Raw genomic sequence first — 16,724 nt, 5'->3', positions numbered from 1 at the left:
ATGACTAACATATCCATAGCAAAGAGGACAGTTTTCAAACAAATGAGGTATCAAAATACAAAGCAGAGATACAGGATGAAACAGTAGCATGTTTTGTTTGAATGCAGAATTTCAATATCATATCGTTCGAAGCACGTTTTATTTATACAATCGAGGAAAGGTAATTGGAGCATATCATTGGCATAAGGAGCATATGATGACATATGGTAGCTTTCAAGGTATAACAAAGTCTTATAACATTTTGGAAATATATCAAAGAACAAAACATGAATAGAAGCTCAAATGTCATATAACGATGCATTCATTTCATTCTTATCCAAAGCATGCATAGAAACATAGCCAAAGCTTTGGATATCATATCAAACACATAGAAGGTGAAGTGGGATCATAACATAATATGGTCCATCCATTTCTGAATGACCAACAAACGTAAGTCTCCCACGTCTGGGAGCTCCATCCACCCACGTCTGAGTGAAGTCATAGGGGGCCGGCAGAGCATCGCAGGCTCTAAGCACATACCCACATAGCGGGTAACAAGCGCATATCCCACATAGCGGGATCCCACATAGCGGGCAACAAGCGCATATCCTTTACCATTTCTGGCAAGGGTCCAGACAATCCCACACACCAGAGTACAAGAGGGCAGTTTTAACAATAAGCAGCATATATCGGAAGCACATGCGGAACAACAAAGCGTACATGTGCCTTTACGAGTCAATCCGAAGTAAGCAATAATCTTTCACAAGTATATTCAGATTTGAAAGGAAGCAAAAGCAAGAGCATACAAGGATTTCAAGAAATCACATATAGCTCAATTGAAATAAGAAAGTTAGGTGAATACAATGGCCAACGAAATGAAACTGGAAGAGGCACATTTCAAAAGCAAATGCGGAACAATGGGATGCATGTGCCGAATTACGATGCAAACATGAACTTTAGATGATAGCTGCAGATATATAAATAAATAAAGGACTAAAGTATACAGGAATTTAAGATAATAATGTAAAGCTTAACTGAAGTAAGAGTTTTTGCCAAAATCGATTTCCAAAGGAAAGTAACAAGGAAAGCCGAAATCAACCAAAGCTCGATTCTGGCAGAATTTGATAGGAACATTATATGAACTATTTGGATAACCAATTATGCTCCAATTTATACAAAATAGGTTTCATTAGAAATCTTTGTCAATCTAGTTTTATGCAAATCAAGTTTTACAAGATTTGGAATTTACAACCGGGAGTTACAGATAATTTCGCAGCGAAAGGTCTGAAAATATTAGCTCTGTTTTACTGAATTCGTAGGGTCGATGAAAGCAGATGTTTCATTTGGCAATTGTACTCCAAAAATTTCAAATCAGGTATATACAGAAAGCATTTTCAGTCTAGCTTCGAATAAAACATACTTTGTATGAATCTGAGTTCACAACAGAAAGTTATAAGTAGTTAAGCAACAAGAGGTCAGAAATTTCGGTCCTTGTTTTGTAGAATCTGTAGGGTTAATTTAAATAGAAGTCTTAGTAGCCATTTAAACTCCAAATCATTCGATCTTTATATCAAAATAAATATTTTCTTGTCTACTTTCAAATGGAATAGGTTTTGTCTAAATCAGAGTTTATTACAAAATGTTATGACCGAAACATTGCATAGAGGTCAGATTATCGAAAAATTACAGATTCATAACTTTATATCAAAACGAAAGAAGGTCTGGTTCCCAGTTGAAATCTTTCAAATTTTACAGAATAAAAATGAAAACAGAGATTAAGGTTACTGTGGGATTGGGTTAGAACACTTGCCTTAAAATTATTTGAATCCCAAATGTGAGAAAATTGATGAAAAAACCTCAAGCTCTTCTTCTTCTTCTTCTTCTTCTTCTTCTTCCCTTCTCTTCTCAAACTCACGTTGGCTGCAACTCTTCAGGTTTGTTTTCTTTAACCCTTCATCTAATTATTTAGCTTTTGGCTAATGCAAAAGTTGCAAGGTGTCATGCATGCATGAAAGGGGCTAGGTGTCATCTTTAGAGCAAAGATAAGTGGCACCAACCTTAGGTTAGTTAGTGACACATGTCCACTATATTTTGTTTTGTTTTGTTTTGTTTTTGTTTTTTTTTTTTAAACTTAAATCTGAATCTTTCATAAATTATATCAAACTTCTAATATTTACTCTTAGGTCCCTAGCCATAAAGCTTTAATATAATATCATTTAATATAAAATAATTATTAAATAATCCTTATTTTTACAAACATACCTTTTTACTAAATTTTCAAAAATGGGGGATGTTACATTATTGGGCGATACTACCGCTTTCTAACTAACACTAGGCGGTACCACTGCTCTATCTGGGTGGTACCACCGCACAATCTGGATGGTACCATCGCTTGATAGAGCTCGGAGACTGAGCTCTAGTGGTACCATCGCTTGACAATGGCGGTACCATCGCCTAGTCTATGTGGTACCTGTTAGGATCAGAGCGGCACTAAGAGGGGGGGGGTAAATTAGTGCAGTAGTGAAGTGCGATAAACTTTTCATGATTTAAACACTTTTTGGAAACTTCGTACGATAAAAGCAATGTTTTCAATTAAAAACGTTTCGATTGCGTTTTAACTTGAAGAGATAAGCAAGACGGAGACAAAGCAGTATAGCATTAAAGTGCAAATGGTTTGCAGTAATATAAATGACAATAAGTAAATGCAAACCAGAGATTACACCGATTTTATAGTGGTTCGGTCAAATGACCTACATCCATTTGCGAGGCCCCTCTTCGATGAGGCTCCCACCTTCCACTAGCAAATCTCTTGAAAGGGAAGGGTAAATACCCCGCTTACAACTTTTACAAGTGGTTCACTCTCTTACAGATTTTCAGCAAGAAAGAAGGAGGTGAACACTAGCAAATTGAAAACAAGACTAGCAAAGACTCTTCTAAGACTTTTCTCTCAATCACTTGCTGCTCAAAAAGTTGTCTTCTCAGCTGAGACTTGAGGGGTATTTATAGGCCTCAAGAGGATTCAAATTTAGGCTCCAAAAATTTGAATTCTCTTATGTTCCCGATGCTGGTGGTGCCACCGCCCAGCCAAGCGGTGCCACCGCGTAGGCCAAATCAGCTCACTGGTTGGGCTCCAAACTTGGCCCAAACCAGTCCGAACTCGGGCCCAATTGGCCCCTACTTGGGTTATAGGATTAACACCTAATTCTAACCCTAATTAATGTGCTAACTATAAATTTAAAGACATTTTCTAAGCTATTACAAAGTTCGTAAGTCAAGACTTCTTCCGACGAGCTTCCGGCGAATTTCCGGCGGTCTTCCGATAAACTCTCGGAAACCATTCTACGGACTCCCGGCAAGCTCCTAGACTTCACGATTTGATCTTGGCGAGTTCCGATGAGCTTCTTCGGCAAGCTCCGATCTTTCTCGGCGAGCTCCGCGAACTTCCAACGAACCTTCCGGCGAGCTTCCGAAAAACCCTCCGGCAAGCTCCCTACTCATTCTTGGCTATTTCTGGCAGCATTCCCGATGAACCTTCGGACTTCCGTCGAACTCTCAAACTCGCAATGAATCCTTCGTGCTTGACTCCGACACTTTGTTTTGCTTTATGTCTTCGTCGTTATCGTAGTTAATCCTGCACACACAAGCAAAATCTCTACTCCGATCTAGACAATTATTATAAAGCGAATTGACATTCTGTTGCCCGGCACGTCATTGGTTGGCGCTTCGTCCGATTCTTTGGCGTATCGTCCTCTCTTGCGGCTTGTTGCCCAATCAGCGGTTGACCTCCGCAACACTGATATCCTTGGCGTAATTTCGCTCTTGGCCCGATGCCCGACATCCGAAGCCTTCTACCATCCAATATCCTAACGTGATCTCCTCCGGCGCAACGTCAATTCCTCCTACCTTAATTGTCTAATCCTGATCGAGTAGACCTGCATCACTCAAAATATAGTTAAACATAAACATAATTATCAATTGGTTTCATCATCAAAATACGAGATTCAACAATCTCCCCCTTTTTGATGATGACAACCAATTGATGACGGAGTTAAACTTGACTCCCGGAGTTTAAACAAACTCCCCCTATCAATATGCCATATTGATAGAACCTTGAATTCAAACTGAATTCAAGTCATTGCAATATTCATCATGAATACTTGCAACACGTCATTATGAACTCATGCATAGACTTATGCATATCATGTCATCAACATACTTCTCCCCCTTTGTCATCAACAAAAAGGAGAAGTACAAATATTCTTTGTGTTTGTAATATAAGTTTATCATTATGCAGTTTTGAAGCTAGAAAATTTAGCAAGTAATGCATCATGCTTAGGACATTCAAGCTATCAAATTTTAGATATGCAAGTTTTATAGCATACAAGATAGCACTTTTGGTAATGTTCAAGATAGCAAGTTCTACATCATGCAAGCTAGCAATATTTGAGATGTTCAAGAAAGCAACTCTTGCTTCTTGAAATATACAAATTTGTCAAGTTTTGTTAGATGTGCAAGTTAGCATTTTTGCCTCTTAAGATAGGCAAGATAGCACATTTGCTTCTTTTGAGATAGTAACTTTTTGCTTCTCTTTAGACTACAAGCTAGCAATTTTTACGATATGTAAGTTTCACAATATACAAGCTAGCAAAATTTTCGAAAGCAAATGCAAGATAGTTTTCTTGTGTAAGCTCATAATTCTTGCTTCCTATTGCAATGTGCAGGTTGCAAGTTTTGCTTCTTGAGATAGGCAAGATAGCACTTTTGCAATTTTTGTTTCTTAAGATAGGCAAGCTTGTGATGTTCAAAATAACAAGCTCTTTCTTCTAGAAGTGTCATTTTTGCTTTCTTTGCAAAGTGTAAGCTAGCAAAATGTTTGAAAAAGTGATCAAGTTTTGCAACATACAAGCTAGCAAAAATGCCAAACTAGCAAGAGATAATGTTTTACATGAGGCAAGCAAACAATTTGGCAAATATTACATTTGCATCTTCTCTTTTGAGAAGTGCAATTTTTGCTTTCATCTTGAATTGTGCAAGCTAGTTAGTTTGCCTCTTTTCATGATGTCCACGCTAGAAATTCTTGCTCCTCCTTTGTCATTGTCAAAAAAAAGGGAAGACCCTTATATCAATTTTCATATTATGACAAAGGTAAGTATCATTCTTATTTGTGCATCATTATATATTCAAATTAAAACATACATAATTTCAATAACCTTATTTTTCATGCACGATACTGAAAAATAAATCAATCATCATTAATAAGCATATCATACATGATACTCAAACATTAAAATTTTCAAGCATTTATCAACATGTTGATCATGATACCAAACATTCATCATTTAAAGCATTCATGATACACATCATATGCAATAAATACATCATGTACATCATTATCATAAGTAATGCATACATCATTTTAACTTTATGAATATTTCATCATTGCATGCATCATACCAAAACATTTCAAGCCATGCAAGCCATAAATACAAAGAAATCATGTCATGAAGGATAAAATCATTTGAATACCAAAAGACATGATTCATATAGTAAATATCTTCTTTAAATAAAATATCAAGAAAAATCATAGGAGTACAAAGAAGAGATCTTGTTTTAAAAGAAAAATCAAGTAATAACTCCAACAACTCACAAGGAAAAATCATGATTCATTTAGAAAATCTCCTCTCAAGAGAATATCAAGTAAAATCGTAGAAGATCGATTAATGAGAAATTTTGATTTATAATAAAATCTCATATATCGAATGTCGAGAAATCAAAATGATGATTTATATAAAAAAAATATCACAAGTTATATTCAAGAGAAAAATCATCATTCATTTTCAACTTATTCAATTTGTCACATCAATATTTCTTAGATATGCATGATACCAAAACATGGTTTTAAATCTTCAACATATAACATGCATAAATTTAAAAATTGAAAGGAGAAGGGAAGAATTCAAAGGTACGAAGATTTCAACCATCTCATAAACAAATGTAAGACCAAGTCATGAATCCAAAATTCCATGAATCAAAATGATCATCAAAGGTAATCTCATGTTATTCCAAGAAATCAATATCATGATTTTGATAAAACTCATTTCAAATTTAAATCATCAAAATATCAATATTACTTTCAAGAGATTCAAAATGGTATACATAGATTTATCATAATAAACATCAAGATCAATAGGATAGAGAAAAATAATTTTTCAAGGAAAAAATATTTTCCTCTTTTTAGTTGTTTCAATTCATATGATTTTATTTCACTTATACCAAATAAAAACATGTATAATGTTTAAAACCGAAAGTGTAAGATTTATTACAACAAAGATTAATAAGGCACTTTCATTATGGTAAAAATCAATAATCCAAAAATCACAAGATTCATATGCATAATTTTGAAATTTATTAAGCATGATCATTATGCATGACACTAAAACATGGTTTCAAAATGTTTAATATTTTCATTACATCATTATGCAATGGTTTCATTGAACATAATTTTGAATGATTCTTATAGATAACTAAAACTTCTTTAGTTTTAATTTATGTGATTGACTTTATATTAGCATGCTCAAGTTTTGTTCCTATGTCAAAAACATACATCATATTTGAAAACCAAAGACAAGGTTTAAAAAAAATATCATCAAGCCTTCCATATAAAAACCATGCATCATCATTGAAAACTAATATGGAAATCATCAAAATACACATTCTTGCTTCTCAAGCACATATATATGATTATTTAAATCTAACATTTTATTCTATTAACATAAAACATACAATTTTCAAGAAAAATAATTATTCAAAAGAAAAGAGAAAATGCATAATGGAAAACATCAAGTAATTTCAAAATAATTCAAGAGAGTTGAGTTACTTACCTTGTAGTCGAAGCCCGTCAAAGCCCAATTCGCCGTTTCACCTTTGGAAGTTCTTGATTCATCCTTGGTTGCCTTCCTCTTCTTTGGCCTCTTTCTCCGTTCAAGTTCATTGTTTATTTTAGATTTTTGTTTAATAAACTTATTAAGATTTAGTATTCGAAATTCAAGTTCATCATTGTCCTCATCACTTGAGTCATTGCTCAAGTGGTATTCCATTTGTCCGGAGTTCCAAATCCTTTCTGTTCTTTGGAAGGTGATTTTGTTTATCATGTGCATTATGCACCATTTCATATGTCATCAACAAACCAATTAGTTCTTCAAGTGGAAAAATATTTAAATCTTTTGTTTCTTGTATTGCGGTTATTTTAGAATCCCACCTTTTTGTAAGGGATCTTAAGATCTTACTTATGAGATCAAAATTCGAAAAAGATTTACCAAGAACTCTTAGATTATTGACGACATCCGTGAAACGGGTGTACATGTCACCTATAGTCTCGCTTGGTTGCATTTGAAAAAGCTCAAAATCATGCAATAAAATGTTAACTTTCGAGTCTTTGACTCTACTAGTTCCCTCGTGCGTGATTTCAAGTGTTCGCCAAATATCGAAAGCCGTTTCGCACGTAGAAATCTGATTGAACTCATTTTTGTCCAAAGCGCAAAATAAGGCATTCATAGCCTTTGCGTTTAAAGAATAATATTTCTTCTCCAAATCCGACCATTCGTTCATCGGTTTAGAGGGAAGTTGAAAACTGTTTTCAACGATATTCCATAAATCCAAATTCATAGAAATCAAGAAAACTCTCATTCGAGTTTTCCAATAAGTGTAGTCCAATCCGTTAAACAACGGTGGATGAAAAACCGATAAACCCTCTTGAAAGCCATGAAGAGCCATTTCTCTCGGGTGTAAATCCGAAATGAGAAATACCGGGCTCTGATACCAATTGTTAGGATTGGAGCGGCACTAAGAGGGGGGAGGTGAATTAGTGCAGCAGTGAAGTGTGATAAACTTTTCACGATTTAAACACTTTTTGGAAACTTCGTACGATAAAAGCAACGTTTTCGTTTAAAAACGTTTCGATTGCGTTTTAACTTGAAGAGATAAGTAAGACGGAGACAAAGCAGTATAGCATTAAAGTGCAAATGGTTTGCAGTAATATAAATGACAATAAGTAAATGCAAACTAGAGATTACGTCGATTTTATAGTAGTTCGGTCAAATGACCTACATCCACTTGCGAGGCCCCTCTTCGATGAGGCTCCCACCTTCCACTAGCAAATTTCTTGAAATGGAAGGGTAAATACCCCTCTTACAACTTTTACAAGCGGTTCACTCTCTTACAGATTTTCAGCAAGAAAGAAGGAGGTGAACACTAGCAAATTGAAAACAAGACTAGCAAAGACTCTTCTAAGACTTTTCTCTCAATCACTTGCTGCTCAAAAAGTTGTCTTCTCAGCTGAGACTTGACGGGTATTTATAAGCCTCAAGAGGATTCAAATTTGGGCTCCAAAATTTTGAATTCTCTTATGTTCCTGATGTTGGCGGTGCCACCGCCCAGCGCTCGGGTGTTGGGCGGTGCAACCGCCCAGCCCAGGAGGTGTCACCGCCCAGCTCTCGGGTGCTGGGCGGTGCCACCGCCCAGCCTAGGCGGTGCCACCGCCTAGGCCAAATCAGCTCACTGGTTGGGCTCCAAACTTGGCCCAAACCAATCCGAACTCGGGCCCAATTGGCCCCTACTTGGGTTATAGGATTAACACCTAATTCTAACCCTAATTAACATGCTAACTATGAATTTAAAGACATTTTATAAGCTATTACAAAGTTCGTAAGTTAAGACTTCTTCCGGCGAGCTTCCGGCGAACTTCCGGCGGTCTTCCGATAAACTCTCGGAAACCATTCTGCGGACTCCCAGCAAGCTCCTAGACTTCACGATTTGATCTTGGCGAGTTCCGATGAGCTTCTTTGGCAAACTCCGATCTTTCTCAGCGAGCTCCGCGAACTTCCAACGAACCTTCCGGCGAGCTTCCAAAAAACCCTTCAGCAAACTCCCTACTCATTCTTGGCTAGTTCCGGCAGCATTCCTGACGAACCTTCGGACTTCCGTCGAACTCTCGAACTCGCAATGAATCCTTCGTGCTTGACTCCGACACTTTGTTTTGCTTTATGTCTTCGTCATTATCGTAGTTAATCCTGCACACACAAGCAAAAACTCTACTCCGATCTAGACAATTATTATAAAACGAATTGACATTCTGTTGCCCGGCACGTCATTGGTTGGCGCTTCGTCCGATTCTTCGGCGCATCGTCCTCTCTTGCGGCTTGTTGCCCAATCAGCGGTTGACCTCCGCAACGCCGATATCCTTAGTGTAATTCCGCTCTTGGCCCGATGCCCGACGTCCGAAGCCTTCTGCCATCCAATATCCTAACGTGATCTCCTCCGGCACAATGTCAATTCCTCTTGCCTTAATTGTCTAATCCTGATCGAGTAGACCTGCATCACTCAAAATACAGTTAAACATAAACATAATTATAATTTGGTTTAATCATCAAAATACGAGATTCAATAGTACCACTACCCAGAACACCTTGGAAATCGAGTCCCAAGCAGTGCCACCACCGGCCCTAGCGGTGCTACCGAGGGCCGTGATTTCAAATGCTGAATGGGCTGTTCAATCAGGCTCAATTCAACCCTGTTAAGGGCCTAGTTGGCCCTTGACTGAGTTAGTGGGATTACTTCCCGATCCTAACTCAACTAATGTTCTAACTACGATTAAGGCAAGCAATTAGTATGTATGTCGATTTTTCTCTCGGTGATTCTTCAGCGAACTTCTCGGTGAGTCTTCCGATGAACTCTCAGTAATCTTCTAACGAACTCTCAGCGATCTTCCAACGAGCTTTCGACGAACTCCCGATGAACTCTTAGCGATCTTCAGACAAGCTCTCGGCGAGCTCCCGACACACTTCTAGTGCATTGTATGCTTTATGCCTTACAGCTATCGTAGTTAATCCTACACACTTTTCTCAACCCATAGATTAGGTTAAACAATTTACCAGTTGATTTCATCATCAAAATATGAGATTCAATAGAAATAAACTAAAGGATTAGTAGAGAAGGAAAAAAAACTGGTTTGAAAGTTAAAAAATTTATTTATGACATTAAACAAACTTCATAATACCATTATTTTTTTAAATTCAAGAAAATGCTATTAATTAATGCATATCTCTAAAGGTCATTGGGAATAATAAGATATCAATTTTATAGTTAGAATGCCAATAGATATTAAAGTTTTCAAAAATAAAATATTAGAAGATTATAAAGAAAATAATAAGATATTTATAATGGACAAAGGATTATATGCTTATACACAAGAGACTAGATCAACATGAAATGATGATATTTTTATATGTTGATTTTATAAATTATTTCAATAGTAAGAAGTCCACTTTATGATTTATACTTATATTAGCTAAAAGAACTATTTATAACAAAAGTATAAATTAATTTATTATTATATTATCAATAATAAAAGCTAATTACATGATATGTTTTGAGGCCATTAATCAAACTTTGTGGATGTGAAATTTTATTTTAGGACTTGGGATAGTCATAATCAATTATCAAGTCACTAAAAATATTTTTTAATCAGTCTAATAGTTTCCTTTTTCGATAATGATAAGTACTATATTGAACCTAACCATATCAACATAAAGTAGTTGGTGGTTAAAGAAAGAATTAAAAAATAACCAATATTTATTGAGAACCTAAGTTTCACTATATTAATTGTTGATCCATTTATTGATGTCTTGCAACCTAAAGTATTTAAAGATGAGGTTTGTAAATAATCCAAAAAAGTTATAGTGATACATATTTGAGGGGACATTATAATTGATATTCTTATTTATGTAACTAAAATTATTTCTTTATGCTATTCTGTTTATATTTATATTTACACATATTATTGTTAAATATGATAATAAAATTTTTTTAATAAAATAAATTACATGAATTATTTTGGACTACGTTAAGAAAGGCTAATAATATTATAATATATAGAAGGAAGTATGATATTGATGATATATAATCATATTATTTATATTGATAGTTAGACTTAATAAAGTATTATTATATTTATTAAATTTATTAACTTATTTTTTAAAAATCATTTACACATGTAAAATATTTTTAAAAATTTTAAAATCTAATTAGGTAAAATTATTTTGTAAAATAAATTTTATTTTATTTATTTTAATTTTAAATCCTTTCTGGTTTCTAAAAAACTATAAAGAGTCAATGGAATAAGAGGAGACGATAGATAGAGTAGAAGGAGGATAGGGGAAGGGTTGAGTCAAATTGGTTTATTGGTCTAAATCGATTCATTACCTTAAATTAGTTTGATCTAAATCAATTTAAAAAATTAAAAATAAAAATAAAATTGATATTTATGGAAAGAAAAGTCATTGGGTAAAAATAAATTATATGGTGCCATTCGATTAAAAATAAACAGTAAATATGTCATTTGATAAATTGTCCTAAAATCATTTTACGCTTACGAAGTAAGAATCATTTTATTATAAGAATTTTTTTTTGACTTTTGACTCGCCAGTGGTCGCTCTTCCTACCCGTTTCAGATACACCGTACAAAACAGTGACACTGCCGAATGCTGGTCCCGCGGGGCTCACGTTTGGGATCAATCTTGAGGGAGGTAGACAAGGCGATCACGTTGGTCTGGTATGAGAAAACTTTGTTTTTGAGCGCATCCTACCCGTCTGATCGTCATGGTGAAATCCAATAACCTCGTAAGTGGGTCCCATAGGGCGCCGAAAATGAGCCGAGGGAAGTGGGAAAGAACGTTTCCCAGCCCAATCGACGACCGCTAGGATAAGGGGGCGGAGAGAGAGAGAGAGAGAGAGGATGGAAGGAGGCGGAGACATGGGGCTCATGGAGTGGTGCCGAGAGCTGCCCAAGATCGAGCTCCATGCCCACCTCAATGGCTCGGTCAGAGACTCCACGCTACTGTGAGATCTTCCCATCTTTTTCCTCCTCTGACTACTCGTCTCCTACCACCCATGTCTCTCCGTAGCTATAGATTTTGGCTCCACCGAACCATTCTTCATCACGTAATAGCTACATAGAATCATGTATCGCGCCCCTAATTTCATGCTTGAGCTTTTGCAGGATAGTGAGAATCGTATTCCCTCCTTCCTAAGCTTTGGGGATTTTTCATCACCATAACATTGATAGAAGAATTGAGGCTATTCACTTTATTATTTTGATATTTTTGTAGCCCGCCTTGGGACGTCGGGAACGAAAATTCAAGTTGCATAACATTTAGGAGTACCTTAAAGCAAATTATATCCACAGGACTGGCCATGAGGTGGATTGCTGATTTTTTGTTTTTTTTGAAAAAAAAAGGTGGATTGCTGATATTGCATCATGTAAAAGGCCGAGACAAAGGAATTTAAGGTACTCATGGTTTTAGGTAGCTACAGGACAATAAGTGTCCGAGTGACACATAAAAATAAAGAAAACAAAAAAGATCAACATCTAAACATATATGGATGTTTTGACTTTAGAAATTATTTCCTTTCTATATGTCTTTTTTTTTCCCTGTTAGTTTGACTTTTGTACTACTAAGTGGGAGTGGATTATTATAATTGTTGCTTGTAATGCAAAAGGCTAGTTGTCTTGGTACGGTTGTATAATAAGAAGGTCAAATTGCACTTGTTAGATCAGTTTAATTATCAAGTAAAACCAACACCTATCTGTCAAGTTTATGACGTTTTCAAGGTCGCATGGAGTCTGCCAATCATAAGGCTAGTACAGTTCTGCTATCAGAAGAACACTTTATATGGCTTATTTTTCTTTTGTGTGACTTTTCTCAATGAAATTTCTTCTTCAGAGAGCTTGCAAAAGATTTGGGCGAGAAAGGTGTCATTGCTTTTGAGGATGTTGTGCATGTTATTATGAAAAGTAATTGATACTCCGATCTTCTGGTTTTCCTTATTTCAATTGTTGCTATTATGGAGCTGATAATATGCATATTTTATTCTCTTGTGATTATCTAATTTGAGCTGAAATTTTAAATCTTAGATGATTTGATTACGTTTCTTTAGCAAACTTCAGTTTTCTATTATTTTGTCTAAAAAGTACAATCACCTACATCTCTGTAACTTTTGTTCAGCCTTTGCCATGAATTACCTTTCCGTAGTAAGGGAAAAACCAAGACACAGAAGCATTTCCATTTATGAGATTATGGATTTCCAGATATTCCTGTTATATAACTGTATCTTACCTATGGTGGTCTTATTCATCCTGTAACTTTTAATTAATTAATTTGGAAATTTTCGTTATTCTTATTCTAGGTGTTAAATTTACCTGAACTCAATGATATTACTTACAACAATCTTACCACCAGTCTCCACTATGAAAAGTTGCTTGAAAATTGAGTATTTATGAATCTTTTATTTGAAATTTGCCATGACATACATTGTAAAAGTCACAGTCAGTGTGGTTTGCTTAGCTGCTGGATTTTGCTAGTGCACCAAAAATTATCATTTTCAATTGATAATTTGAGCAAACTGTATTAAACATGTTCATTGGATCTAACATTATTTTGGTTTCCACTTCATCTTTTAGATTTTCTTTAGTAAACATTATTCCACATCATATCCACCTTTAATAAACCTGTAGGATCCTTTTTGAATGTAAAAAGAAAAGAAAAAGAAAAAAAAACTGAGACACCCTCTGCATTTGATTCTAAGATTTAAAAATTATGTCTTAAGATACTCTTTAGGACAACGAAAAATCATGATAATTCGTGGTGACCACAATGATATACTAATTCAATATTGGTCATAACTGCTTTGGAATTTTTTAATTGAACATTTAATGCAGATGGTCGATCTTTGCCAGAATGCTTCAAGCTTTTTGACTTGTATCACCTACTTACTACTGACCATCAAACTGTAACAAGAATCACCAAGGAAGTATGTCCTATGCACACCTGTTCAGAGACCTTATTCTTTATGTCACTTAATCCTGCATCATGCTTCATAATAGGTCATTGAAGATTTTGCTGCTGAGAATGTTGTCTATCTTGAATTAAGAACAACTCCAAAGGTATATTGTCTGTCATATGCTTGTCTTAACAATGGAAAATCAAGTTTTGACTATGCTAGATGTAACAATCAAGAAGTGCACATTTCCTTGTTCTTTGTTTTCTGATATTGCAGAAAAATGAGGCTAAAGGGATGACCAAATGCTCATATATGAAAGCAGTCATTGACGGCATAAGAGCCGTTGATACTGTTGATGTTGACTTTGATACATCTGGCACGAGCAATGTGAACTGTTCAGAAGCTACTCCACTAAACTGTATAGGCAGTCCCATAAAGAGGAAAAAGATCTATGTACGTCTTCTTCTGAGTATTGACCGTCGTGAGACAACTGCAGCAGCATTGGAAACAGTTCTGTCGCCACACCATCTGCTAATCTTTCATTATTTATTTTAGTAGTCAATTTGAACACTGCTTAATCCAGATATCGTCTATCTTAACAGGTTAATTTAGCAATGGATCTGAAGAATTTTGGAGTGGTTGGCATTGACCTATCTGGCAATCCTGTTATTGGAGAATGGTAAATTGCAATTTTTAATTCATATACTTATGAAAACATCGCAATTACACTCGTCTGTTGCTTGCTTGATGATTTGCAGGCAGACCTTCCTGCCAGCCCTGAAGCATGCTAAAGAGCTAGGGCTTCCTATTACTCTCCACTGTGGAGAGGTGTGGCAGAATTTTGACATTATATTTTTTTGACAAGAAGTTCTTCAGTCATCAACCATAGTCAGTTGCTCTTAAAATTAGGAGTACAAAGTTTTTTATGCTGGTTTATTTTTTATGATCCAAATTGTCTAACTAATTCATTGTAATAACTTAGAGATTTTAGGTGCCAAACCACAAGGAAATCCAAGCAATGCTTGATATCTGCCCCCAGCGAATAGGCCATGCTTGTTTCCTTGTAGAAGAGGAATGGAAAAGGGTGAAATTCTTAAAGATCCCGGTAGTATTCTTCTTATTTTTCTTTATATGTGTTATTAGGTAGTTTGTCTTCATATTATTGTGCTTAAGAGTCACTTTTTCATGGCAGGTTGAGATATGTTTGACATCCAATATCCGAACTGAACGTTTTTCTTCAATATATGATCATTTTTTTGGTTTGTATTACATTTTCTTAAATTTTTTGGGGCTGATGTACAAGGAATATGTGCTTCTATTGAACATGCATCTTGACCTCATCTGTGCAGCTGATCTTTACAAAGCGAAGCATCAAGTGGCACTGTGCACTGATGATTCTGGCCTGTTCTCAACAACTCTATCTAATGAGTTTTATCTAGCTGCCTCGACATTTGGTGTGTCAATTCACCATCTTTCATTACAAAGCAAGCATATTATCTGGCAAGTATTACATAAGATTTATTGCGTTGTATCGTCTTATACAGGGCTAAACAAGGATGAAATGTTTCTGCTTGCTCGAAGTGCAATTCAATCTACATTTGCTGATGATGAAGTCAAACACGAACTAACAAAGATTTTTGATGATGCTGCGAATAGATTAATCATATAATCTGTGGTTATTGGAAGTAATTGCTCCCGTATATTTATTTCTTTAGTATTCTTGAAGGGTCAGGCATATCAGCTGAATGTTTTTGCACTACATGACTTTTATCTTTCACTTATTGGTGCAAAAATTAAGATTATGATTGCTAAATTTGCATTCTGCATATGCTCCAAGAACCCAAACGAAGATCAGGTGCAAGCAAAAACAGAATTCACCATGTAAATCCAATGAAATAGGTAGGTATCATCCTTGATCCCTTGTGTTGCTGATCAGATCTCTCTTCTGTAGCTATGTTGCAAAGAATGGACTTAAAAGATGCCTCAGCTGTTGTATTATGTACCATTGAAAAATATGGTTTTATGATTGTATGGATTAGATCAGGTGCAAGCAAAATCAATTTTTATGCTTTTATGATGAGACCTTGTCTGCTGTAACTAAACACTTAAACCAGACAAGGCAACAAGTTATAGGAGGTATACTGCCCCTAGCTGGTTTTGTTAGAATACCATGTGTGACATGAGACGATGATGGTAATAATTGAGTAGATATGGGTTGATGTTATTTAATCCATGATATGTAATTTCGAATGGTATCGTCCGATACAGGTGGTATGTATTGGTCCGATGGTATATTGGTATACGGATCGCTCGTTACTAGACGGAACGTGCTACAATGCTACAGTACTACACTGTAGTAGTGCTACAATAAGAGGAAGAAATATTTAAAATCGTTCGGTAACATTGAAATCGTTCGGTAAAAAAAAAAATTAAAATCGTTCGGTAACATTGATATAGTGCTCCAACGATCAAATTGATCGTTAAAGTCTTTTCTCATAGTATTTAAATCTCTTTTTCTATTATATTTCACTTCATTACATTTTCATATTTTCTTAAATTATTTTAATTTTTTTTTTTCACATTTGTGCTCTTCTAAATTTTACAAAATAACGATTTGTGAATTGAATCAAGACTAATTTAGGAAAATTAAGAGGAAGAATTTTCTAATCAAGAGGTATGTTTACATAAGGACAATTCGTAATAGACTGAAATATGAACCCTATATAAGATATTCTTCAAAACTTGAAAAAGATATGTGATACTATTCTTATCTAATTTACATTGATTTTGCTAAACTTCGCCTATTACTATATTTATTTCTAACTTAAAAAGCCTATCTTAATTTTTTTTATTTTCAGAGGGTTTTACACCTAAATTAGGTGTATCGCTCGGTACGCCCTAGCATATCG

At 35.2% G+C, this 16,724-nt stretch overlaps 1 protein-coding gene across 3 annotated transcripts; it reads left to right on the top strand.

Annotated features, from left to right (window-relative positions):
- Nucleotides 1-11,702: 11,702 nt before the first annotated feature.
- Nucleotides 11,703-15,628, top strand: LOC135651585 (N6-mAMP deaminase-like). Of its 3 annotated transcripts, none has more exons than XM_065171779.1 (11): nt 11,703-11,874; nt 12,759-12,829; nt 13,754-13,845; nt 13,919-13,978; nt 14,092-14,325; nt 14,418-14,494; nt 14,574-14,643; nt 14,807-14,920; nt 15,008-15,074; nt 15,165-15,269; nt 15,360-15,628. In XM_065171779.1, the coding sequence occupies exons 1-11, from the start codon at nt 11,771-11,773 to the stop codon at nt 15,482-15,484; spliced, it is 1,119 nt and encodes a 372-aa protein (XP_065027851.1). In that variant the 5' UTR covers nt 11,703-11,770; the 3' UTR covers nt 15,485-15,628. The 3 variants fall into 3 exon arrangements, with proteins under 3 accessions (XP_065027851.1, XP_065027853.1, XP_065027852.1); XM_065171781.1 differs by having other exon boundaries at nt 11,729-12,672; XM_065171780.1 differs by lacking the exon at nt 12,759-12,829 and having other exon boundaries at nt 11,742-11,874.
- The last annotated feature ends 1,096 nt before the right edge of the window (nt 15,629-16,724 follow it).

This window comes from Musa acuminata, chromosome BXJ3-10 (assembly GCF_036884655.1).
Source record: "Musa acuminata AAA Group cultivar baxijiao chromosome BXJ3-10, Cavendish_Baxijiao_AAA, whole genome shotgun sequence".
In the NCBI taxonomy this organism is placed as follows: domain Eukaryota; kingdom Viridiplantae; phylum Streptophyta; class Magnoliopsida; order Zingiberales; family Musaceae; genus Musa; species Musa acuminata.
This window is presented reverse-complemented; position numbering and strand designations above follow the sequence as displayed.

Excerpts from the sequence above, each read along its gene's own strand:
- LOC135651585 (XM_065171779.1), top strand. The coding sequence starts at position 11,771 with ATGGAAGGAGGCGGAGACATGGGGCTCATGGAGTGGTGCCGAGAGCTG. Across the intron at positions 14,644-14,806 it reads TTACTCTCCACTGTGGAGAG|GTGCCAAACCACAAGGAAAT; the intron begins GTGTGGCAGAAT and ends TAGAGATTTTAG. Across the intron at positions 15,270-15,359 it reads TCTAGCTGCCTCGACATTTG|GGCTAAACAAGGATGAAATG; the intron begins GTGTGTCAATTC and ends CGTCTTATACAG.